This window comes from Pistacia vera, unplaced genomic scaffold (assembly GCF_008641045.1).
Source record: "Pistacia vera cultivar Batoury unplaced genomic scaffold, PisVer_v2 Contig432, whole genome shotgun sequence".
NCBI classification, from domain to species: Eukaryota; Viridiplantae; Streptophyta; class Magnoliopsida; order Sapindales; family Anacardiaceae; genus Pistacia; species Pistacia vera.
The window spans coordinates 306,606-334,427 of record NW_022196260.1 but is presented as its reverse complement, the minus strand read 5'-3'; the positions used below and the strand labels follow the sequence as shown (position 1 = coordinate 334,427).

Genomic DNA, 27,822 nt, shown 5'->3' with positions numbered 1-27,822 from the left:
CTAGATTAACAAACAGCTGTCTAGGCAGTCCTTTTGAACAATTGACCTGCTTCAAACTTGTTTTTCATCAAGTATACCAAAAATACTCTATTGTGATCATCAATAAACGTAATGAACCACTTAGACCCTACAATATTTGTAACTCTAGATGATATCACTATGAATTATTAAAAAAGCCTAGAACTCTTATATTTATGAGCTAGATAAATAGACTTGGTGTATTTTGCAAGTTGACAAGTTTCACCCTTAAAAGAAAATAAACTTTTTATTTCTGAATAACAATGGGTACAATTTTCGTAAATAAGGAAAGCTAGGGTGTCCTAGTCTACCCTTATATTAGCCTATTAGGTTTCAAAAAATACTCCACTACCTATGGTTTAAATGTGATTGCTTCATATATGCCATAATTTCATCAAAGCATCAGTAACTCCAAAGTTTAAAGTTAAAAAAATAAACGTCATGGATTTTCGACTAGCATGACGCCTACAAATACTGTCATATATCATTTACGTATGATTTGGAAAAATTATTCAAAATTAGATATTAAACCATTGTGATTCTGGTGCCTGAGTAACAGGTTGACCTATTGCAAGGCTACTATCTAAAAATATTCTCAGCTGCAGAGCATGATTCTATAGGATAAGAAAGAGAAAACGATGAATGGGCCAAACCAGATCTTAACCAGGCTCTCTCAAATAGCCAGAGCTGCAGCCAAATTTAGCTCCAAACGAGCCCAATAATCATACAAATGCAGCAAACCAGATGTATTCTTCATCTGATAAGATAAGTAATCTGATGTGCGCTGAAAAGGAGAAACTGCATAGTTAAGTATTCAAGTATCTATAATACATCCAATCATACAAAGCCTACAATTTCGAGTTCACTAAAGAGACATCAAGCTAATTGTTTATAAACACAAATATTGAAGACAACCATTACATAACAACGATGTACCAGTTGAAAATGACATGCCAATTTTATAAATTCACAAATCCATAAAGATATCTTTCGTGCATGCAACTTGAATGCTAATTGAGAAATTTTTTAGCAAAGGACACTATTCCATGAGAAAACAATTAACAAAGGTAACAATCTAGCAATTAGCAAAAGCCATCGTGGAGTACCGAGAATTATGCACTGTAATTTCTACATAAAGAGGTCATAATGGTACTATAACAACACACTAAATGAAATAAATTAATAGACTTTTCTTCAGAGTCTAAGGGTAGAAGCACTTGATATACATTCGTAAGAGATCTATGCCTGGACCCTAATACAGTGGACTAGCTACAAGGTCCACATTTTCTTCATCCAAAATTCACCATGAATAGAGCATCTACAAATGTCTTAAGAAGCTTCAAGTTCTTGACATCGAGTAAAAACAATTTTAACAAGGAAAAATGAACAGTATACCTATGCGAACCTGAAAGGTTTCCCTTATCAATGGAAAATTTAGTTCCTAATCTCTCTGTTTTACATAATCCATCAATGAGGGAATTCAAACCTTCAATGCTAACTGCAATCTTATTATTTACTAGAGCATTAAACATTTCCAATGCTTCCAAAACACATCCGTTCTTGCAAAGCCCATCAACGAAAATGCTATATGTCTAAGAATTAGGAAAAGTATCGTTAAGTCGCATCTTACTAACTAAATTCCGTGCATCTTTTACCATAGCTATACGAAAAAAGCCAGTTAACAAGGTGTTATATGTAATCACATTAGGCCTAATTCCTTCTAAAATCATCTCTCGATGAAGACTAAGAGCTTCATTAACTTCTTTATTCTTGCAATACCAGTTGATTAAAGTAGTGTAGTAAACAACATTAGGCCTATACCCTTTTCTAGTTATAGACTCAAACAACTCCCTTGTATCACCAATTCTACCGTTTATTAAAATGTTGTAAGTATAAATGTCAAGAACTACACCTCGCTGAATCTTATGTTCCAACAATAGTTGTCTAGCCTTCTCAACCAATCCAGCCTTACAAAGACCATCAATTATAGTATTATAAGTAACAACATCTGGCCTACAAATAACACCAAATTCTTTATTCCCATTAACCATCTCTTCATGAAACTTAATGGCAACACTTATTTTCTCTGTTTTACACAATCCACCAATCAAAGTGTTGCAAGTGATCACATTAGCCCTACAACCAACAGCAATCATTTTCTTAAACAATTCCATTGATTCCATAATCTTTCTCTCTACACACAGACCATTAATCAAACAAGTAAATGTCATGGTATTTGGGCTAAAACCCAACTTCATAATTGCCCCAAAAACCGCATAACCATCAGAAACCCTTTCATTATTACAGAAGCAATTCATCAAAATATTCAAAGATATAAAATTCGGAGACAACCCAGTTGAAGTCAATAGCTTGTAAAGCGAAATCACTTCATAATAATGCTTCTTCTTAGCTAGTGCACTAAACAAAGTAGTGAATGAAGAAATTGGAGAAATGGGTTTCATATTAATCATGTAATAAAAAAAGTACAATGCTTCATTCAGAGTAAAGCTACCCGATCGACAATTTTCTTTGAGGAATTTAGCAAGTGAGGATCGTTCAAGGGTTTTTTTTGAAAGAATACAAAACTTCATTTTTGGAGCTTGAAGACGTGAGGTTGTGTAAGTGAGCTAATAAAAATAAAACATTAACTTTTAAAGATGGGTTTTAAGAGATTGAAGATGAAAGAAATAGGGATGTCAAAGCCATGCATGTAGAGTGTTTTTTGAGGGTCGATTTTGAGGTTGTGTAACTGCATTTTTGTTGCAAAATGCAAATGCATTAAATTGATTAAAGAGAAATGTTTTGAAAAATTTCATAAACAACCTTCATGATTTCAAAAATTGTTCACTTAGCACCTTGAAGGTTAAAAATGTAAATCCACCTTTAGCCTTCAAGTGTTTTTCGGTTTGAGTTTTGAGCTGGTTTTCTACTGAATCCAGAATTATCCAATCGATCAAACAAAATGCAATCCATCAATTGGAATTTTTTTTACCTTTTTTATTTATAAATTATAAGATTTCAATAAATATTCTATTGAAGTTTGGATTTAATTTAGAATGACATTGAAAATATATTTTCCTTATAGTCTTATGATTTCACATGCTAGTACTAGTATTAAACGTACTGTTATGAATGAAAACTCTTCCTTTTTGTGGCATAGGAGATTAGGACGCATCTCCATTGATAGGATTAAAAGGTTGGTAAATGTTGGAGTTCTTGAAACTCTTGACTTTACTGACTTTGATACTTGTGTAGACTGCATTAAGGGAAAGCAGACTAACAAATTCAAGAAGGGTGCTAAGAAGAGTTCTGAACTCTTAGAGATCATACACACATATATTTGTTGCCCTGACATGAGCTCTAGTGGTCAGAAATACTTCATCACCTTTATTGATGATCACTCACAATATATGTATCTCTATTTGCTTTATCACAAGGATGATGCGTTGGATGCTTTCAAAATATATAAAGCAGAAGTAGAGAAACAATGTGGAAAACAAATTAAGATCTTGAGATTTGATAGAGGTGGTGAATATTATGGTAGATACACTAGTACAGGACAAACACTTGGTCTATTTGCTAAATTTCTTCGGGAGCAAGGTATTGTGGCTCAATACACCTTGCTTGGCACACCATCTCAGAATGGTGTAGCAGAACGGAGAAATAGAACATTAATGGATATGGTACGGAGTATGCTGAGTAACTCTAAACATCCTCATTCTTTGTGGATTGAAGCTCTCAAAACTACAGGGTATATATTAAACCGAGTTCCAACTAAGGCAGTTCCCAAAATGCCATTCGAGTTATGGAAAGGTTGGAAGCCAAGTTTATGTGTCTGGGATTACCTAGTTGAAGTTAGAGTTTATAATCCACAAGAACGGAAGTTAGATCCTAGTACTATTAGTGCATATTTTATTGGATATGTGGAAAAATCCAAGGGATATAAGTTTTATTGTCCGAACCATTCCAGTAGAATTGTTGAATCAAGAAATGCCAAATTTCTTGAAAATGACGTGGTCAGTGGGAGTGATCAAATCAGAGACTTAGTCCTTGAGAAAATTGATTTTTCAGCTAATGCTCCTACATTAAGTAAAAGATTGGTTGTTTGTCCAAAAAGGGTGAACAATGAGGAACCAATCAATCAAAGTCCACGTTCTGATGAGATTGTTTTAGAAGATCATTTTGAACAACCTCTGCTACAGGAGGAACAACTAGTTGTGCAATAGTCTCAACAAGAGACTATTGATACAACATTAAGAAGATCTACTAGAACAAAAAAAATCAACAATTCCTACTGATTATGTAGTGTATATGCAAGAGTCTGACTGTGACATAGGTGTTAAGGATGACTCAGACACGTTTTTACAAGTTATGGATAGTAATAAATCTTAGTTGTGGTATAATGTCATGATTAACGAGATGAATTCTATGACGAATAATAAAGTTTGGGACCTTGTTAAGTTGCCTACTAGAAAGAAACCTATTGGTTGTAAATGGGTATTTAAAACCAAAAGGGGTTCATTAAGTAAGACTGAGAGATACAAGGCTAGGCTTGTTGCCAAGGTTCACGCAAAGGGAAGGGATATATTATAAAGAAACATTTTCTCCAGTTTCTAAAAATGATTCCTTCCACATCATAATGGCATTAGTTGCCCATTTCGATTTAGATTTACATCAAATGGATGTGAAAACAACTTTCCTCAATGGAGATTTGGAGGAAGAGGTTTATATGAAACAACCTAATGGGTTCATTTCAAGTGATGGTGAGCATTTGATTTGCAAGCTTAAGAAGTCCATTTATGGACTTAAACAAGCCTCCCAACAGTGGTATTTAAGATTTCACACTGTTATCTCTTCATTTGATTTTGTAGAGAATGTCATGGATCGGTGTATATACCACAAGGTCAGTGGGAGTATAATTATCTTTCCTGTGTTATATGTAGATGTTATTCTACTTGCAACCAATGATTTGGGTTTGCTGCATGAGGTGAAACAATTTCTCTCTCAACATTTTAGTATGAAGGATAGAGGTGAGGCGTCTTATGTCATTGGCATTAAGATTCATAGGGATAGGTCTCAACATGTTTTGGGACTATCTCAGGAAACCTATATTAATAAAATTCTAGAGAGATTTAGGATGAAGGATTGTTCACCCCGTGTTGAACCCATTGTTAAGGGTGAAAGGTTCTATCTTAACCAATATCCTACACTTGAGATTGAAAAGGAACAAATGAAAACTATTCCTGATGCTTCAGCTATTGGAAGCCTAATGTATGCTCAAGCCTGTACTAGACTTGGCATTGCTTTTGCAGTTGACATGTTAGGAAGATATAAAAGTAATCCAGGTTTGGATCATTGGAGAGCTGCAAAGAAGGTCATGAGGTATCTTCAAGGAAGTAAAAGTTTCATGCTTACTTATAGACAATCCGACATTTTAGAAGTCATTGGATATTCAGGCTTAGACTTCATTGGCTGTGTTGATTTCCGAAAATCAACATCCGGATATGTTTTTATGCTAGCCGGAGGTGCTATATCTTGGAGAAGGGCCAAACAATCTTTGGTTGCCACTTCTACCATGGGAGCTAAGTTTGTTTCTCATTTTAAGGCCACTACACAGGGTATTTTGTTGAGAAGTTTCATTTATGGGCTTGAAGTTGTTGAGTCTATCTCTAGTCCAATAAGGTTGTATTGTGACAATTCAGTTGCTATATTCTTTGCCAAGAATAATAAGAGTGGAAGTCGAAGTAAACACATCAACATTAAGTACTTAGCAATAAGGGAGCATATTAAAGCCAAAGAACTGCTCATTGAACACATACATATCGAGTAAATGATTGCTGATCCTCTAACAAAAGGCATGCCACCAAAGACGTTCAAGGATCATGTAGTTCAAATGGGACTGTGTCTCACTTTGTCACTATGAGAGGTAATACTTTCATTCTCTGAAACTTCGTAATTTAGTTTGTTTTCTCTTTTAAGTTGTATACATTTTGGTTGGAGACAAACAAACATTCTGGAGGACCTGGAACAAACATTTGAGATTTGTTCATAAAATAATATTCCACATTTAAGCATTTATTTAGAAAGAGAAAAATTGCATAGTAATACATGGAAGGTAATACTTGTTTAAAAGGGACTTACCGCTATGATTCATGTAATTTTTATTTTTTTGATTAAACATATAGAATATACAACTCCTATGTTGTGGATTATATAATGAAAGTTGGGACCAAGTGGGAGAATGTTAGAATTTTAATTATATTAGAATTCTTTAATTGGATTGGTCCTACACTTTAATATAAAGTAAATGGGTAACTGCAGAGTAGTTACATGTGGTTGTTTCTCCTGGGCAATTGTCTTTGATGGAAAGACAACTGCATTTATACTGGGAGAGTTTATAGGTCCCCATTTTGATGCAATTAATTCATTTGATTCCAAAAACCATCGCTCTAGAAAATTGTAGTCAGTGAAGACTCTGTACTATGAAGTGACAGAAGCAAGAAGACTAAAACAACAATTGCTATGGTTGGAGGTTTGTAAATTACTTCCGTAATATTTCATGAGTATTTAACATATTTATAATTGATTATATTATGAACTTTTATATGAATGTTGGAATATAAATGTTTTACATTTAGTATCAGAGCGTTTATTTGAATTTCTGCCTAACATTAAATTGTTTGTTGCAAATTTGGAGAATATTGCATAAAATTGGGATTTTTCCATTTAAAACCTGTACTGTAAATCAAGCATAACTTTTATTATAAATAGAATCTGTTTTTGATTTTAGTGTCATTGGAATCCTTGTTGAAAAAGCTTTCCAATGATATATTATTTATCAAAAGCGGAGTTACGGTTGCAAAGTTATGCTAGTTTAAAGTTTCGGTTAAAATTATTGTTTGGGTGTTTTTGGTAGCCATTTACAACATCGATTTGGGGCAAAAATGTCATTTGGGGTACCACCGACATAGATCTTACGACCACATTCAAGTTTCCCCTCTAAAACGTCGAAAGAATGGCCAGAATCAGGCTGTTCAAAACTATAAAAAACGGGTTTAAAAGTTGTAGAAACTAGGTAAAGAAGACCCGGTCAAACCGGATCAACAGGTCAAATCGTCCTGGTCAAGGATAAACGCATCAAACTAATATAGTCAAAGTCAAAGGTCAACATGGGTCATAATTGTGTTTATAGAAACATATTAAGGAAAAACCTTATATTTTTTTTATAAGAAAGAGAAGTTTGTCAATTATTGTGCTATTCTAGTTAACATGTAACATGTAACCCTAGGAACAAACCTCACTTCTTAAGGAACATTTCTCTGAACTCATTATTTGACTTCAACTTCTAATCTTCCACTTCCCTGGATTTTGGATTTCTCGAGGGCACACCAAGTGGTCTAACATTCCTTGGCATTGCAAATGCGTTCCTCCCCTTCAGCTGAATGTTATCACTATGTTTATTAGCAGCACAGTGTGGCGCACTAGACTTCATGAAAGTCTGATTACTACTTTGCGCTGCCATTTAACCCAAAGGAGTAAGAAAATAAAATGTAGAAGTGGGAAACACAAACATTCAAACGTCTATAGACTGCATTGCACACACGCGCACACACACACACAAGTAATAACAAAGATAAAACCTAATTCCACTTAGCCTACCATGTTCTCCAGAGGCCCCATGACCAGCAGAATCCTTACTCTTTTGCTTCAGATTTGATCTTGCAATGCTTATCTTCTTCCCAACAAACATTTCTTTATTTTTTCCTACAGCTACAGTAAGGTGTGCATCATCGGCAAAATCCACATATGCCAGGCCCTTCAAAATCAACCAGAGGATATTATAAATTAGTATGCAATGGTTGGAGACATAGGGCAAGCTAGAATATGGGTAAATTTGTATGGGACTATGGTTGAGTCTCCTAGACATATCACTTGCAATCAAAATGAAAAAATATGCTCTTAGACAATTAGACTCTTTATACTTAGAAAATTAAGCAATTTTACCATAATTATGGAATGCAACCCTTCTGCATGTTTACTTGAGACTGCGTAATCGTTTTTGGAAAGGACATTCATCTTAAAACCAAAAGCGTAAGAACTAAATGATTTATTGACAGCATAGAAGGAATAAATCAAATTGAAGTTTCAGTGAGCACCCGTGAGAAATTTGACCAAAGAGAATACACTATATTTAGCAGTTTCAATCTCCCTGAAGCATCAGTCATGTTGATCTCCCATTCTCATTAAAATTAGTTTCTTAGGGCTAATTTCTGTGGTATAGTCCACATTATGCATACATATGTTGAACTTTAAAGGTTAGGCAATGTTAAATAAGGATTTGACTGTAAGACTGATGTGCACATGGAAGGTCCAGTGGATAGCTTATTGATCATATTCTAATCTAGAAATCCTACACTCCCCCTCAAGTCGGTGAATAGATATTTATCATTCCCAGCTTGAAAACTAGATTAACAAACAACTGTCTAGGCAGTCCTTTTGAACAATTGACCTGCTTCAAACTTGTTTTTCATAAAGTATACCCAACATACTCTAGTGTGATTATCAATAAACATAATGAACCACGTACACCCTACAATATTTGTAACTCTAGATGACCCCCAAATATCACTATGAATTATTAAAAAAGCCTAGAACTCTTATATTTATGAGCTAGGTAAATAGACCTGGTGTATTTTGCAAGATGACAAGTTTCACACTTAAAAGAAAATAAACTTTTATTTTTGAATAACAATGGGTACAATTTTCGTAAATAAGGAAAGATAGGGTGTCCTAGTCTGCCCTTATATCAGCCTATTGGGTTTCAAAAAATACTCCACTACCTATGGTTTAAATGTGATTGCTTCATATATAACATAATTTCATCACAGTATTAGTAACTCCAAAGTTTAAAGTTAAAAAAATAAACGTCATGGATTTTAGACTAGCATGACCCCTAGAGATACAGTCATATATCATTTACATATGATTTGGAAAAATTATTCAAAATGACATATTAAACCATTGTGATTTTGGTGCCCGAGTAACAGGTTGACCTATTACAAGGCTACTCTCTAAAAATATTCTCAACTGCAGAACATGATTCTATATTAAGAGTTCAAAAGATCTCCATAAATTGCCGTACTTGTTAAACAACATTTAACAACCTTGACTTAAGCCATTTGTCTAGTTTCAACTTCCATCAGCTGCAAAAAGCGAATAAAGAAAGAAATGTTTGCATTGCAGATGAAAAATATCAATTGATTAAATAAAGCTGCATCGTATACTACTAAAAGCAACAATTTTCCAAAAAAAAAAAAATTAGGAAAAAAACCAGTTTAGAAACATTCAAATTCAAATTATGTCCATAAATCAATCTAGAATAATAGAAAGCAAGTAATGTAAAAGAATTATACCTCTGAAGCGGTCCCACTAAATCTTTTACTGTAGCATCTTATGTAGATGGACCTAGCTTCGTTTAAATGTCCCAATTCAATTTCCATAGCTATATAACCTTGCTAGGCTTCCAACATTGACCTGCTGTACAGACAAAAAGCCAATTATATGGAAAAAATACAAAGATGAATCATAAATCAATCATGTTGAACTATACAGGATAAGAAAGAGAAAATGATGAATGGGCCAAACCAGATCTTAACCAGGCCCTCCCAAGCACCTAGAGCTACAGCTAAATTTAGCTCCAAACGAGCCCAATAAGCATACAAATGCAGCAAACCATCTGTATTCTTCATCTGTTGAGATAAGTAATCTGATGCGCCCTGAAAGAAAGAAACTGCACAGTTAAGTATTCAAGTATATATAATACATCCAATCACACAGAGCCTACAATTTCGATGGTACGCTAAAGAGACATTAGGCTAATTGTTTATAAACACAGATATTGAAGACATCCATTACACAACAACGATGTACCAGTTGAAAATGACATGCTGATTTTATAAATTCATAGATCCATAAAGATATCTTCCGTGCATGCAACTCTAATGCTGACTGAGAAATTTTTCAGCAAAGGACACTATTCCATGAGAAAACAACTAACAAAAGTAACAATCTAGTAATTAGCAAAAGCCATCTTGGAGTACTGAGAGTTATGCACTGTAATTTCTACATAAAGTGGTCATAATGGTACTATAACAGAGCACTAAATGAAGTAAATTAATAGAATTTTCTTCAGAGTCTAAGGGTAGAAGCACTTGATACACATTCGTAAGAGATTGATGCCTGGACCCTGAAAGAGTAGACTATTTACAAGGTCCACATTTTCTTCATCCAAAATTCACCATGAATAGAGCATCGACAAATGTCTTAAGAAGCTTCAAGTTCTTGACATCGAGTAAAACAATTTTAATAAACAAGGAAAAATGAACAGTATACCTATGCGAACCTGAAAGGTTTCCCTTATCAATGGAAAATTCAGTTCCTAATCTCTCTGTTTTACATAATCCATCAATGAGGGAATTCAAACCTTCAATGATAACTGAAATCTTATTATTTAGTAGAGCAATAAACATTTCCAATGCTTCAAAAACACATCCGTACTTGCAAAGCCCATCAATGAAAATGCTATATGTCCAAGAATTAAGAAAAGCATCGTTAAGTTGCATCTCAGCAACTAAATTCCGTGCATTTTTCACCGTAGCTATAAGAAAAAAACCAGTTAACAAGGTGTTATATGTAATCACTGACGGCCTAATTCCTTTTGAAATCATCTCTCGATGAAGACTAAGAGCTTCATTGGCTTCTTTATTCGTTCAATACCAATTGATTAAAGTAGTGTAGCAAACAACATTAGGCCTATACCCTTTTCTAGCTATAGAATCAAACAACTCCCTTGCATCACCAATTCTATCTGCTAGGCAATAACCGTTTATTAAAATGTTGTAAGTATAAATGTCAAGAACCACACCTCTCTGAATCATATGTTCCAACAATAGTTGTCTAGCCTTCTCAACCAATCCAGCCTTACAAAGACCATCAATTGTAGTATTATAAGTAACAACATCTGGCCTACAAATAACACCAAATTTTTTATTCCCATTAACCATCTCTTCATGAAACTTAATGGCAACACTTATTTTCTTTGTTTACACAATCCACCAATCAAAGTGTTGCAGGTGATCACATTAGGCCCACAACCAACAACAATCATTTTCTTAAACAATTCCATTGATTCCATAATCTTTCTCTCTACACATAGACCATTAATCAAACAAGTAAATGTCATGGTATTTGGGCTAAAACCTAACTTCATAATCGCCCCAAAAACCGCATAACTATCAGAAATCCTTTCAATATTACAGAAACAATTCATCAAAATATTCAAAGATATAAAATCCGGAGACAGCCCAGTTGAATTCAAAAACTTGTAAAGCGAAATCACTTCATAATAATGCTTCTTCTTAGTTAGTGCACTAAACAAAGTAGTGAATGATGAAATTGGAGTAATGGGTTTCATATTAATCATGTAATAAAAAAAAGTACAATGCTTCATTCAGAGTAAAGCTTTGAGGAATTTAGCAAGTGAGGATTGTTCCAGGGGTTTTTCCGAAGAATACAAAACTTCATTTTTTGAAGCTTGAAGACGTGAGGTTGTGTAAGTGAGCTAAAAAAATAAAACATTAACTTTTAAAGATGGGTTTTTAGAGATTGAAGATGAACGAAATAGGGATCTCAAAGCCATGTATGAAGAGTGTTTTTTGAGGGTCGGTTTTGAGGTTGTGTAACTGCATTTTGTTGCAAAACGCAAATGCATTAAACTAATTAAAGGGAAATGTTTTGACAAATTTCATAAACAACCTTCATGATTTCGAAAACTGTTCACTTAGCACCCTAAAGGCTAAAAATGTAAATCCACCTTCAGCCTTCAGGTGCTTTTCGGTTTGAGTTTTGAGTTGGTTTTCTACTGAATCCAAAATTATCCAGTCGATCAAACAAAATGCAATCCATCAATTGGAATTTTTTTTACCTTTTTTATTTATGAATTATAAGATTTCAATAAATATTCTATTGAAGTTTGGATTTAATTTAGAATGATATTAAAAATATATTTTCCTTATAGTCTTATGACTTCACATGCTAGTACTGGTATTAAACGTACTGTTATGAATGAAAACTCTTCTTTTTTATGGCATAGGAGATTAGGACACATCTCCATTGATAGGGTTAAAAGGTTGGTAAATGTTGGAGTTCTTGAAACTCTTGACTTTACTGACTTTGATACTTGTGTAGACTGCATTAAGGGAAAGCAGACTAACAAATCCAAGAAGGGTGCTAGGAAGAGTTCTAAACTTTTAGAGATCATACACACATATATTTTTTGCCCTGACATGAGCTCTAGTGGTCAAAAATACTTCATCACCTTTATTGATGATCACTCACGATATATGTATCTCTATTTGCTTTATCACAAGGATGAAACGTTTGATGTTTTCAAAATATAGAAAGTAGAAGTAGAGAAACAATATGGAAAACAAATTAAGATCGTGAGATCTTATAGAGGTGGTGAATATTATGGTAGATACACTAGTACAGGACAAGCACTTGGTCCATTTGCTAAATTTCTTCAAGAGCAAGCTATTGTGGCTCAATACACCTTGCTGGGCACACCATCTCAGAATGGTGCAGCATAATAGAGAAATAGAACATTAATGGATATGGTACAGAGTATGCTGAGTAACTCCAAACTTCCTCATTCTTTGTGGATTGAAGCTCTCAAAACTACAGCTGTTCCCAAAATGCCATTCAAGTTATGGAAAGGCTGGAAACCAAGTTTACATCATTTACGCGTTTGGGGTTGGCCAGTTGAAGTTAGAGTTTATAATCCATAAGAACGGAAGTTAGATCCTAGGACTATTAGTGCATGTTTTATTGGATATGCGGGAAAATCCAAGGGATATAAGTTTTATTGTCCGAACCATTCTAGTAGAATTGTTAAATCAAGAAATGCCAAATTTCTTCAAAATGACGTGGTTAATGGGAGTGATCAAATCATAGACTTAGTCCTTGAGAAAATTGATATTTCAGCGAATGCTCCTACATCAAGTAAAAGACTGGTTGTTCATCCAAACAGGGTGAACAATGAGGAACCAATCAATCAAAGTCCACGTTCTGATGAGATTGTTTTAAAAGATCATTTTGAACAACCTCCGCTACAGAAGGAACAATCAGTTATGCAACAGTCTCAACAAGAGACTATTGATACAACACTAAGGAGATATATTAGAACAAAGAAATCAACAATTCCTACTTATTATGTAGTGTATATGTAAGAGTTTGACTATGACATGGGTGTTGAGGATGACTCCGACAAGTTTTTACAAGTTATAGACAGTAATAAATCTTAGTTGTGGTATAATGCCATGATTGGCAAGATGAATTCTATGACGAATAATAAAGTCTGGGACCTTGTTAAGTTGCCTACCAGAAAGAAACCTATTGGTTGTAAATGGGTATTAAGAGATACAAGGTTAGGCTTGTTGCCATGGTTAACACAAAGGGAAGGGATAGATTTTAAAGAAACGTTTTCTCCAGTTTCTAAAAAGGATTCCTTTCGCATCATAATGGCATTAGTTTCCCATTTCGATTTAGATTTACATCAAATGGATGTGAAAACAGCTTTCCTCAATGGAGATTTGGAGGAAGATGTTTATATGAAACAACCTGATGGGTTCATTTCAAGTGATGGTGAGCATTTGTTTTGGAAGCTTAAGAAGTTCATTTATGGACTTAAACAAGCCTCCCAACAGTGGTATTTAAGATTTCACACTGTTATCTCTTCATTTGATTTTGTAGAGCATGTCATGGATCAATGTATATACACAAGGTTAGTGGGAGTATAATCATCTTTCTTGTGTTATATGTAGATGATATTCTACTTGCAACCAATGATTTGGGTTTGCTGCATGAGGTGAAACAATTTCTCTCTCAACATTTTAGTATGAAGGATAAAGGTAAGACGTCTTATGTCATTGGCATTAAGATTCATAGGGATAGGTCTCAACATGTTTTGGGATTATCCCAGGAAGCCTATATTAATAAAATTCTTGAGAGATTTAGGATGAAGGATTGTTCACCAGTGTTGAACCCATTGTTAAGGGTGACAGGTTCAATCTTAATCAATGTCCTACATTTGAGTTTGAAAAGGAACAAATGAAAACTATTCCTTATGCTTCAACTGTTGGAAGCCTAATGTATGCTTAAATCTGTACTAGACCTGACATTGCTTTTGTAGTTTGCATGATAGGAAGATATCAAAGTAATCCAGGTTTGGATCATTGGAGAGCTGCAAAAAAGGTCATGAGGTATCTTCAAGGAACTAAAGGTTTCATGCTTACTTATAGACAGTTTGACATTTTAGAAGTTGTCGGATATTCAGGCTTAGACTTCACTGGCTATGTTGATTCCAGGAAATCAACATCCGAATATGTTTTTATGCTAGCGAAGGTGCTATATCTTGGAGAAGTGCCAAACAATCTTTGGTTGCCACTTTTACCATGGGAGCTAAGTTTGTTTCCAGTTTTGAGGCCACTACACAGGGTATTTGGTTGAGAAGTTTCATTTTTGGGCTTGGAGTTGTTGAGTCTATCTCTAGGCCAATAAGGTTGTATTGTGACAATTTAGCTGCTATATTCTTTGCTAAGAATAATAAGAGTGGAAGTCAAAGTAAACACATCGACATTAAGTACTTAGCAATAAGGGAGCACATTAAAGCCAAAGAAGTGCTCATTGAACACATACATACCGAGTAAATGATTGTTGATCCTCTAACAAAAGGCATGCCACCAAAGACGTTCAAGGATCATGTCATTCAAATGGGACTACGTCCCGCTTTGTCACTATGAGAGGTATTACTTTCATTCTCTGAAACTTTGTAATTTAGTTTGTTTTCTCTTTTAAGTTGTATAAATTTTGATTGGAGACAAACAAACATTCTAGAGGACCTAGAACAAACATTTGAGGTTTGTTCATAAAATAATATTCCACATTTAAGCGTTTATTTAGAAAGAAAAAAATTGCATAGTAATACTTGTTTAAAAAGGACTTACCGCTATGATTCTTGTAATTTTTATTTTTCTGATTAAACATACAGAATATACAACTCCTATGTTGTGGAATATATAATGAAAGTTTGGACCAAGTGGGAGAATGTTAGAATTTTAATTATATTAGAATTCTTTAATTGGATTGGTCCTGTACTTTTAATATAAAGTAAATGGGTAACTGCTGAGCAGTTACATGAGGTTGTTTCTCCTTGGTAATTGTCTTTGATGCAAAGACAACTGCATTTATAATGGGAGAGTTTACAGGTCCCCATTTTGATGCAATTAATTTATTTGATTACCAAAAACCATCGCTCTGGAAAATTGCAGTCAGTGAAGACTCTGTATTATGAAGTGACAGAAGCAGGAAGACTAAAGCAACAATTGCTATAGTTGGAGGTTTGTAAATTACTTCTGCAATATCTCATGAGTATTTAACATATTTATAATTGATTATATTATGAACTTTTATATGAATGTGGGAATATAAATGTTTTACATTTGGTATCAGAGCATTTATTTGAATTTCTGCTTGGCATTAAATTGTTTGTTGCAAATTTGGAGAATATTGCATTAAAATGGGATTTTTCCAATTAAAACCCGTACTGTAAATCAAGCATAACTTTTATTATAAATAGAATCTTTTTTCAATTTTGGTGTCATTGGAATCCTTGTTGAAAAAGCTTTCAAATGACATATTATTTGTCAAAAGCGGAGTTACGGTTGCAAAGTTATGCTAGTTTAAAATTTCAGTTAAAATTATCGTTAGGGTGTTTTTGGTAGCCATTTACACCGATCTGGGATGAAAATATCATTTGGGGTGCCACCGATAGAGGTCATACGTCCACATTCAAGTTTACCCTCTAAAACGTCAAAAAAAATGGCCAGAATCAGGTTGTTCAAAACTGCAAAATACAGGTTTAAAAGTTGCAGAAAACTGGTAAAGAATACCCGATCAAACTGGATCAGCAGGTCAAATCGACCTGATCAAGGATAAAATGTGTCAAACTGACCCGATCAAAGTCAAAGGTCAACATGGGTCATAATTGTGTTTACAGAAACATATTAAGGCAAAACCTTATGTTTTTTTATAAGAATGAGAAGTTTGTCAATTACTATGCTATTCTGGTTAATATGTAACATGTAAACCCTAGGAAAAACCTCACTTCTTAGGGTCTGCTTGAGAGTTTTTTTTTTTTTCACTGGTTTTGGGGGTTTTCTAAAACCATTACTTGCCAGATTTTTTATGGACTGGTTTTAACTGGTTTAAAAACCCCCCAAAACCAGTGTAGTATATTTTTGAGGGGTTTATAAAACACCCCAAATTGGGGTGTTTTGGCTGGTTTAAAAATTTTATCCCAAAAAAACCCCTTTCAACTATTATTTTTCTAAACAGTTCTATTTCAAAGTTTGCTATTCTTGGATATGAATTGGGTTATTCAATGGAAAACCCAAACTCATTGGTAATGTGGGAAGCTCAATTTGGCTTCTTTTGCATATATTTTCAGCAAATCTAGTTGTTGAGTGGAAGTCAAATTACCAAGTATGCTAATCGTGCCAGCATAACGAATGTCATCAACTAAATTACATACTTTATTGAGCACATACAAATAAATTAAATAATATACAATGAAAGAACTTACAAATAAATTAAACTTGGAAGGAACTTTGATACTAAGTATTGGTAATTGAAAAAAAAAATCCCAAGTACTGGTTGAAGTTGGGGTATTTTTATGGGCATATATGTAAATTTATCATTTTAAAAAACTGTCAAAACCGCTGGAAAATATACTCCCAAGCACAGGTTGAGTGTTTTAAAAACCGCTACTAAAAACCCTTCAAAACTGCTACAGTGGTTTACTCTCAAAACCGCTACGATGGTTTACCCTCATAACCGCCACCATAAAACTCCCAAACAGACCTTTAAGGAACATTTCTCTGAACTCATTATTTGACTTCAACTTCTCATCTTCCACTTCCTTGGATTTTGGATTTGTCGAGGGCTCATCAAGTGGTCTGACATTCCTTGGCATTGCAAATGTGTTCCTCCCCTTCAGCTGAATGTTATCACTATGTTTATTAGAAGCACAATGTGGCGTTCTAGACTCCTTGAAAGTCTGATTACTACTTTGCGCTACCATTTAACCCAAAGGAGTAAGAAAATAAAATGTAGAAGTGGGAAATACAAAATGCAAATGTCTATAGACTGCATTACACACAAACACACACAAGTAATAACAAAGATAAAACCTAATTCCACTTAGACTATCATGTTCTCTAGAGGCCCCATGACCAGTAGAATCTTTTCTCTTTTGCTTCGGATTTAATCTTGCAGTGCTTATCTTCTTCCCAACAAACATTTCATTGTTCTTTCCTACAGCTGTAGTAAGGTGTGTATCATCGGCAAAATCCACATATGCCAGGCCCTTCAAAAATCGACCAGAGGATATTATAAATTAGTATGCAACGGTTCCAGACATAGGGCAAGTTGGAATATGGGTAAATCCATGTGGGACTATGCTTGAGTCTCCTAAGCATATCAGTTGCCATCAAAATGAAAAAATATGCTTTTAGACAATTAGACTCTTTATACTTAGAAATGTAAGCAATTTTACCATAATTATGGAATTCAATACTTAGATGATTAAGCAATTTTACCATAATTATGGAATTCAACCCTTCTGGAGGTTTATTTGAGACTGCATAATCGTTTTTGGAAAGGACATTCATCTTAAAACCAAAAGCATAAGTACTAAATGATTGATTGACAGCATGAATGGAAGAAATCAAATTGAAGTTTCAGTGAGCAGCCTTGAGAAATTTGATCAAAGAGAATACACTACATTTAGCAGTTTCAATCTCCCTAAAGCATCAGTCTTGCTAATCTCCCAATCTCATATAATTAGTTTCTTAGGGCTAATTTCTTTGGTACAATCCACATTATGCATACATATGTTAAAGTTTAAAGGTCAGGCAATGTTAAATAAGGATTTGACTGTAAGACTGATGTGTACATGGAAGGTCTAGCGGATAGCTTCCCCTTTTTCATTGGAAGCATAGGGCACAAAGAACATTAACAAATAATGAATGAGAGAAACAAAGTCATACCCTTGACTTTCCGGTGAACTTGTCCTGCAAAATTCGAACAAATTCAACCCCACCAACATCGCTAAAGAATTTTTCAGATCTTCAGAAGTTGCCTTAAAAAAAAGTAAAACCATAAGAATTATCTCTCTGTATTTGCCTATCTAGCATTAAAAAAGAATAAAAAGCAATCTCTCTTTGAAGTACGAGAGAATCTCTACTTGCCCTGAAGTTATGGTTTGATAAAAATGCAATACACTTGTCAGTGTATCCTTTGGCTCTTCCAATGGTGGAGTCTTTGATATGCTGGTCATTTGGATGCTCTTCAAACTTGGGTTTTGCTTCTACTTCATTTTCTTCAGCTAAGTTCTATGCTCATCCCTTTTCTTTCCCATGCATTTTGTTCGGGTTTTAGGCAGTATTTTTCTACCGCTTAGCTGAAGACTGTTCGTTAGTCATGTTCGAATCTGTTTTTCTCTTTCCATTAACACTTTTCTTATGTGACTTCTCTTTCTGATCTATTAGTTCAGGAACAGATTTGGCTTCCTGCTGTAACCTAAATAAATGCAGCTCTTCCAAGCGAGGTGTAACCTGAGAAAGGGAACAAAGACAAGCAGATTTACGCATTGAGTTAAAATAGCAAGGATTACATACATTCAATAAATACTAGGCAGATGTATCATAATTCAGTGACATATTTAACAATGTTACGTAACAACTTGACTTAAAAGCTTAAATTGATAGTTAAGCATCCAACAACCATACTTAAAATTTAACACAATCTCGTGCGCTGAACACCCCACAATCACAACCATAAATATAACATAAATACAAATACAAATTTATAATCTAAATAAGAGCCTATTTGATATAAATTTTAAATAGTGTTTTATTTTCGAAAATAAGGACTATAAGGAATTTTATGAAAATACGTTTTTATTAAAATAAGTTGAAATGTTTTCAAAACAATGTTTTTGCATATAATCCTAAAAATTAGTGTAAAATTAGAAAACAAGAAAAATATCATTTCTCGGTCTTTATATAGTTTTTAACTTCAAAAATAATTTTTGAATACCAAATATATTTTCAAATATTTAAAATGTTGAGATAAAACTTTTAAAATTTTTAATTGTCACTTAGTTTTTCAAAATTATTTTTGAATCACAAACCAAATTGGCCCAAATCTCATAGAGAGATTTAAACACAAGACTGTGTGGACCACCTTGTTACAATACTCTATTAAGTTATCACTTAAACTAAAAATTTAAACAGATAGGCAATGATCCACCAATAATATTTAAGCTCTAACAAGAAAGAAGCAAAGAGTTCATAATATGTACAGAGGCACATAAACACAACTCATTTACAGGCACATCATTTGAGGTCATCAAAGACAACTGCTAATGTGGCACATTTCAGTCAAACACATATGGTTACTAGATAAGGTGGACATCGCAACCAGCTAAAATATCATTAGTTAAACACTTCAATTGTTTTTAATAAATCTATACATACTAATTCTCAATAGCAATGCAAATGCATCATACACATTAGACTGAAAAAAGAAATACGTGATTAATTGGCACTTAAAACAAATAAATTAAAATTGCAGCAGAAATGTGTACCTTCTGTGCTGTGTGGTCAAAATCTTCAAGTGTCCCGTATTCCCTCTCAAAACGCAACCAGTTGTGGCATATGTCCTGAATAACTCAGTTTTTTAGGAAAAGAATATGTCAACAAATCCAAAAGGCAGTACATAACAATTGAAGAAAGTCACTCTGGAGTTGTGGACCCAAAACAATATTTTCAATGTCATAAAATCAAGAAGCAAAAATTGTCAGTAACTTTAGATGACGTAGTGAGATCATCAATGAGATCATAAAATATGAATGGAAGCGGGAGCGGGAGTAGGAGTAGGAGCAGGAGCAAAGAGTTGGGAAACAATCCGATTAAATATAATAAGGCCAATCAAGATAAGATGAAAATAACAAGGTTAACTTTATCAAACTAAACCCTAAATTGATCATAGAAAAGAGAGAACTTAGATGACTTTATGATAGGTCATATAAATTATCTACTTCAATAAGTTTTATTTAACCTATAGCATATTTTGACATGAAACTCGGAAAGTAAAGCTTGAATTAAGAAACTTTTCTTCAAACATATTGGAAATAATAAGCCAAGTGGAAAAACATAGCAGCCCATTGTGTTTCAAAAACTACTCTGCTACCTATGGTTTAAATGTGATTGCTTCATATATGCCACAATTTCATCAGAGTATCAGCAACCCTAAAGTTTGAAGTTAAAAAAATAAATGTCATGGATTTTCAACTAGCACGATCCCCAGAGATACTGTCATTTATCATTTACGTATGATTTGGAAAAATTATTCAAAATGACATATTAAACCATTGTGATTCTGGTGCCCGAGTAATAGGTTGACCTATTACAAGGCTACTTTCTAAAAATATTCTCAGCTGCAGAGTATGATTCTATGTTAAGAGTTCAAAAGATCTCCATAAATTGCCCTCCTTGATAAACAACATTTTAACAACCTTGACTTAAGCCATTTCTCTAGTTTCAACTTCCATCTGCAACAAAAAGAGAATAAAGATAGAAATGCTTGCAGTGTAGATGAAAAATATCAATTGATTAAATAAATCCACATCATATACTACTAAAAGCAACAATTTTCCAAAAAAGAAAAAAAAATGAGAAGGAAGGAGGAAAAAACCAGTTTAAAAACTTTCAAATTCAAATCCTATCCATAAATCAATCTAGAATAATTGAAAGCAAGTAATGTAAAAGAATTATACCTCTGAACCTGTCCCACTAAATCTTTTTACTGTAGCATCTCTTGTAGATGGACCTAGCTTCATTTAAATGTCCCAATTCAATTTCCATAGCTATATAACCTTGCCAGGCTTCCAACGTTGACCCGCTGCATAGACATAAAGCAAGTTATACGGAAAAAAAATAAAAAGATGAATCATAAATCAATCTTATTGAACTATACAGGATAAGAAAGAGAAAAAAGATGAATGGGCCAAACCAGGCTCTCCCAAAAGCCCCAAGCTCCAACTTGATCTTTTCCCAAATTTAGCTCCAAATGAGCCTATAAGCGTACAAATGCAACAAACCATCTGTATTCTTCATTTGTTGAGATAAGTAATCAGATGCCCGTTGAAAGGAAGAAACTTCACAGTTAAGTATTCAAGTATATATAATACATCCAATCATACAGGGCCTACAATTTCAATGGTACACTAAAGAGACATTAGGCTAATTGTTTATAAACACAAATATTGAAAACAACGATTATACAACAACAATGTACCAGTTGAATATGACATGCAAATTTTATAAATTCACAGATCCATAAAGATATCTGCCATGCATGCAACTCGAATGCTGAATGAGAAATTTTTTAGTAAAGGACACTATTCCATGACAAAACAATTAGCAAAGGTAACAATCTAGCAATTAGCAGAAGCCATCTTGGAGTATTGAGAGTTATGCACTGCAACCTCTACATAAAGTGGTCATAATGGTACTATAACAGCACACTAAATGAAGTAAATTAAAATACTTTTCTTCAGAGTCTTAAGGGTAGAAGGAGTTGACACACATTCGTAAGAGATCTATGCCTGGACCTTGAAAGAGTAGACTAGCTACAAGGTCCACATTTTCTTCATCTAAAATTCACCATGAATAGAGCATCTACAAATGTCTTTGAGAAGCTTTAAGTTCTTGACATCGAGTAAAAACAATTTTAACAAGGAAAAATGAACAGTATACATATGCGAACCTGAAACGTTTCCCTTATCGATGAAAAATTCAATGCATCCTCTTCTACTCTAGGCAAAAGGATTCTTTGTCTCAAACCATCCACTCGAGTGAGGAATAAGTTTAGGTACTGAAAATAAAAGGATCCAATTAACAAAGATCTTTAATGCATAAAAACGTAGATGAAACAATAACAAGTTACAAAGAGTAGTAAGTCAAGCTTGCAAATTAGAGAAAATATATCTTTACCTCCTCAATGGTCGAAAAAGTGCATAGAAGGGACTTCTCAAAGACTTTAATATGATACAAAAATCTTTCTAAATAAGAGTAAACCTTTATATTTGTAAAAGGAGCAGAATGAAATTCCAACACTAAAGTTTGTGAAACTTCACTGCTCTTAAGTTACTTATAACAATCTCTCATAATTCTCAATAGATGAAGGGTAACAACTGAAACTTTCAATAGATATCTCTTTCTCAGATGCACGGCAACGTTCCAAAGCAAGCAAAGATCGAACCCAAAGATCACCAACCTAAGGACAATTTTTCCTAGCCCTGGAATGAACATCTCGTACAATATTTCCTAGCTGAAGGAAAAAGAGATGATTAATTGCTAAAATTAAAAATACCTGGAACATAAAGAATTGAAAAGATAAAATATGAGTGAAACCTTCAAGGTTTTATCCAAATAGCGAGTATAGCCAAGCCAGAGATCACTTGATACAGGAAACTCGGTAATAGCACGTTCATAGAGAAATGGAACACGGGCTGGATCTCCAGAAGACTGTTCAAACTTCAAGTAGATCTGCCAAAATTTAAAATTAAAATAATAGCATTAACACTTTAACGAAGGAAAAACAAAAAAAAGGCAACCTATTGCCGCATTGCAAGTTCTTATACAACCCTCCACCCTCAAGAAAAGAAGAAGAAGAAGAAGAGAAGATCTAAAGTTTACATAAATTGATTACTTATATTAGAAGCAAGAGAGACCATAAGAAATTGAAATTATAATGGAATTTCAATAGCAACTTTGTTGATAAACAACTTGACCTAAAAGCTTAAGCTTGAAAAGGTAAGGGCACAACAATGATATTCAGCTTTGTAACAGGCAACTTCACATGTTACATAAACCAAGCCCAAATTCAGACAGAAAGACTAAGCGCGAACCCTAACAACGTACTTAACCCCAATATAGATACGGGATGTAATAGATGGGGACTCAAATATGACCTCTACACTTAATATCATCATCATACATTCATTAACCCTAAATTCTTAAGGTATCACATAAGAACCGCAATTATCATTAGCTGCCTAAAACAATATCTGATATAAATGCCATACGTGAATTGTTGAAATTTTCGGAGTCAGATATACCCGCCTTGCAACCTTCCTTCAAATCAGCTCAGAGCATTATACATCTCCATGCCTTTGGTACTGAGCACAGTAGAAGGAATCCCATCTAAATCACCTGATTCAATATCTAGAGCAGTCCCAGTTCCACCTCCAACTTGTAGGCAAGAAGAATTGACCTTAAGTTAGCAAGGGGAACAGACAACTGACGGTGAAATATACTTAGTGATGCCTGAACCTTTTTTCTTTTTCCTTGAAAAGAGTATAATTTTCCAAATGTAAATTTTGAAAACAGATACTTTTTCTTGGTATATAGCACTTCATAGGGAAATGAAAGTGTTAAAGTAGATGCCCTAGAGCCAATCAATTATTGTAAATTGACTCTTTGTATAATGTTCATTAATCAATAAAAAAGGCATTTTATTCTATATCACGTAAATCATTATTATTTAAAATATGTTTGTATATGTCCTTAGAATGGTAGAACCGTGACGAGGGTATCAAGTGTTTCAAATCTTGATAGTGAGAACCCTATGAGCATATATGGTGGCCATTCAGAAACGTCTGTAGCTCTAGTATTATTCTGAAGTAAGGGCACATATATACGGTAAGGCTATCATAGTGTTGAACAACCCTGTCGAAAGGTAGTGACTAATCTCACTTTGTCAAGGTTGTTTGGTGCCAACCTGGTGCAACACATGGGTACTGTGTGTAGGCGGATATACCGCAGCAAGTTCACTGGACTGACCCACTAGAGATTCCATATGGATGGTAACCTAGTGTCTATGGAACAATCCTCTAACGAATGGTGGTACTGTGATCCTTAGACTTGAGATCATCGGAGCGCCTTGTGCACCAATTGGTGCAGTTTGACACTAGCCTAACGGAGTTCTATTCAGGAGCTATCAATACGTGGTGATTGGTTGCATCAAGGAGTGATCAAGACTATGGTGGATGGACAGAGGATCATTACTCCCGGGTACAAGAGAAGTTATCTCATCTACGGTGTAATTCAATATATGGCAATGACACTAAAACTGTGGCGGCAGTGGATTGAGTTGTTACTCTATCCAGTATATATACAGGTCATTGGTCGCAAACTGAATCACTAATATCGAGAGTAACCAAAGGTTGCCACCTATTTCTATGCCTTCGTCTTGTCGGGATATGTATGATGAAAGGATCGAATTGTACGGTAACCATATCATTGACAGTAGCTACTTTGTTGAATCCATATCATCAGGTGGCCATGATGCCTTGCTAGGGGCCAATCTTGGTGTGTGTATTATGAGACGATTAATTGGTATTAATTGTGATACTATACACTGCCGTAGATGAGGAGCCTATGGGTCACACACATAGAAGATAATTTAAGAGCCGAAGAAGAAAGAAGGGGTGTTTCATCTTTTTAGGCAAAAGGTATTTTGTAATTTCACAGTGCAATTAAATTTGCGGGGGTCTAGCCTTTACTTAATTTGTTAGAAATAATTATAATAAGTGAAATTACGGTTAAATGTGTGTTCGCACATATTTAATTAAATCATCATTATTGTTAAATGTTAATTAAATATTAATTGATTTTAATTGAAGATAATGATGAATTAAATAAATATCTAATTGGGAGTGTTTGGCAACATGGGGTGTTTGGGTTGTAGCCCAAGCTATTCCATATGGGAATAGGTCAACTAAAATAACACTACAAAAAGAATAGTTTTAGTTGAAAAATTGCCAAGAGTTTTCATTATTTCATTTTGATTAAAAAGAGAAAAATACAGCACCCCAAATACTCTCCGACGCCAGTTTTGGTTGTTGCCAAAATCAAATACTTTTTGTTCTTCTTGATTTCTTAAGGCCAAGGAGGATCTAGCAAATCCCTCCTTGGTTCTTGGTGATTGTCTTCGTGTCAACTTCTTGGTTCGATCCTACACTTGGATCTATAGCAAACACGTTTAGAGACAATACTGGTGGAGCCTTCAATGTGGGTATGAATCTAAACTTTAGATTTATTTTTTTCTGCAGATTCTTGATATAATACATGAACTGTAAAATTTGTGCCTTGATTTTGGGCTTTAAGGAACGATCTACGGTTGTATAAATTTTTGTTTTCCGCTGTGCAACCGGGTCATTTCCTTACAGAAAGAACAAAATTTATGAACTATACATAGATGACAAAAAGAAGAAAAAAAGTTTCTAAAATAAACAGGGCATGCATCCCCTTCAGGCACATTTTCTAAAAAGTTTCTAATATATATATTATAAATTCTCACCTTATTGTTGATCTCATCTATGGTATGGAGAATGACTTGCTCAAATTCCTTGTATGCTTCCCATATTTTACTGCCTTCAACATGCAAACCAGCAGCAGTTATAGCACGCTCGAAGAGATTTCTTGCCTTCGCAATACCATCAGGTGAAAATTCACATACAGATGGATATATTCTTTTCATAAATCTCAAGTAGTCAAACCAAAGTGAGACAAACTGCATCAGAACAAGTTCTAGTCATTCAATTTTACAGAATTACTTAGATAAAGGAACTCCAAAGAATGAAATTAATGTTTTTATCCCCTGATTCCACGTATATGCAAAATCTGATTGAAAGTAGCAAGAACTTAATTTTCCACAAAAAGTAGGGAAAAAGATGAAAACATGCAATTAAAACTTCCAAAATGTATTGCCACTTAAAAAAATAGATTAACTACATTAGAGACACACCTGATAAGTTATAGTCTTATCAGATCTGAACTAAAAAAGAATATATATTGAGAAACAGAAACATGTGAAACACTATAAATAAATCAAGATTTATCAGGCCTGGATAATTGAAAAATTCAATGAACGAAGTTAATCAATTACAACATACCATTGTCCAGTAAACTGATTAGCTTGAATATATGAACTTGAGCGGCCACCATTATTGTTGTAGTTGAAGTAAGAACCATTTCACAATTCCTCATATGCAACTTTTGCTTACCGAAATTTACACCAAAAATAATCGTCAAACCCTTACGATCTACTACATGTGCAAATCCAAACACAACTTGCAATGCTGCCACCTCAAATATATGTACTTACAACAGAGATAGATCACGTATCATATGTCTGATCAAGAAAGCTATCATTCTCAATCATCCCCATCACCATCCCTATCAAATTCGAACAGATAAAAGTGTTTACTGAACCTTTTGCATACTGTAACCAGTATAGAGCATTTGGGCAGCCGGATGAACTTTTACAGGATTCTGCTCCAAAAAAAATTTAATCCTCGCTAAAGTTTTATCACGTAAACTTCAATTTCACTTTTGGATCGGAAATTGACGAAGCTCGTTCAAACATTCACTATAATTTTTGGCCTTCATTAGTAACTGCATGACTAAGGACGTTGTACATTTATTCGGATTCACATTTCTCTCCACCATATTATGAAGGAGTTCAACAACTTTTGGTAACTCATTATTCTTGAGGAAACCAAACATAAGCGTAGTAAATGTGACCACATTTGGAGCACAACCTTTTTCCTCCATATATGACAACAACTCATTTACCATTTCTAGTTGTCCATTTTTACACAGCCCATTGATCAAAATGCTATATGTTACAACATTTGGCACTAGGTTTCCATGGAGACAAAACTTCTAAAATAGGTCCCAAGCAGTTCCCAATCTCTCTGTTTTACATAATCCATCAATAAGGGAATTCAAACCTTCAATACTAACTGAAAACTTATTATTTACTAAAGCATTAAACATTTCCACCGCTTCCAAAACACATCCATTCTTGCAAAGTCCATTAATGAAAATGTTGTATGTCCGAGAATTAGAAAAAGCATCGTTAAGTCGCATCTCACCAACTAAATTCTGTGCATCTTTCACCTTAGCTATAAGAAAAAAGCCAGTTAACAAGGTGATATAAGTAATCACAAAAGGCCTAATTCCTTTTGAAATCATCTCTCGATAAAGACTAAGAGCTTCAATGACTTCTTTATTCTTGCAATACCAATTGATTAAAGTATTGTAGCAAACAACATTAGGCCTATACCCCTTTCGAGTTATGGAATCAAACAACTCCCTTGCATCACCAATTCTATTTGCCAAGCAATAACCGTTTATCAAAATGTTGTAGGTATAAATGTTAAGAACCACACCTCTCTGAATCATATGTTCCAACAATAGTTATCTAGCCTTCTCAACCAATCCAGCCTTACAAAGGCCATCAATTATAATACTATAAGTAACAACATTTGGCCTACAAATAACACCATATTCTTTATTCCCATTAACCATCTCTTAAAGCAACTTTCGAAGATGGGTTTTGAGAGATTGAAGATGAACAATGTTTTTGCATATAATCCTAAAAATTAGTGTAAAATTAGAAAACAAGAAAAATATCATTTCTTAGTCTTTATATAGTTTTTAACTTCAAAACAATTTTTAATACCAGATATATTTTCAAATATTTAAAATATTGAGATAAAGCTTTTAAAATTTTTAATTGTAACTTAGTTTTTTAAAATTATTCTTGAATCAC

At 34.0% G+C, this 27,822-nt stretch overlaps 1 protein-coding gene across 1 annotated transcript; it reads right to left on the bottom strand.

The window, feature by feature from the left end:
• Window positions 1–691: 691 nt before the first annotated feature.
• Window positions 692–26,065, bottom strand: LOC116143689. Its single transcript, XM_031429129.1, is given in 22 exon segments — window positions 692–816; window positions 1,424–1,610; window positions 1,674–1,985; window positions 9,553–9,555; window positions 9,675–9,794; window positions 10,317–10,675; window positions 16,996–17,208; window positions 17,314–17,500; window positions 18,183–18,261; window positions 18,589–18,749; window positions 19,784–19,858; window positions 20,975–20,995; window positions 20,997–21,103; window positions 21,204–21,275; window positions 21,278–21,355; window positions 21,957–22,074; window positions 22,194–22,237; window positions 22,401–22,530; window positions 22,614–22,748; window positions 23,389–23,441; window positions 23,444–23,528; window positions 25,564–26,065. Coding segments are annotated over 22 exon segments (2,883 nt in total). The 5' UTR covers window positions 25,783–26,065.
• Between the last annotated feature and the right edge of the window lie 1,757 nt (window positions 26,066–27,822).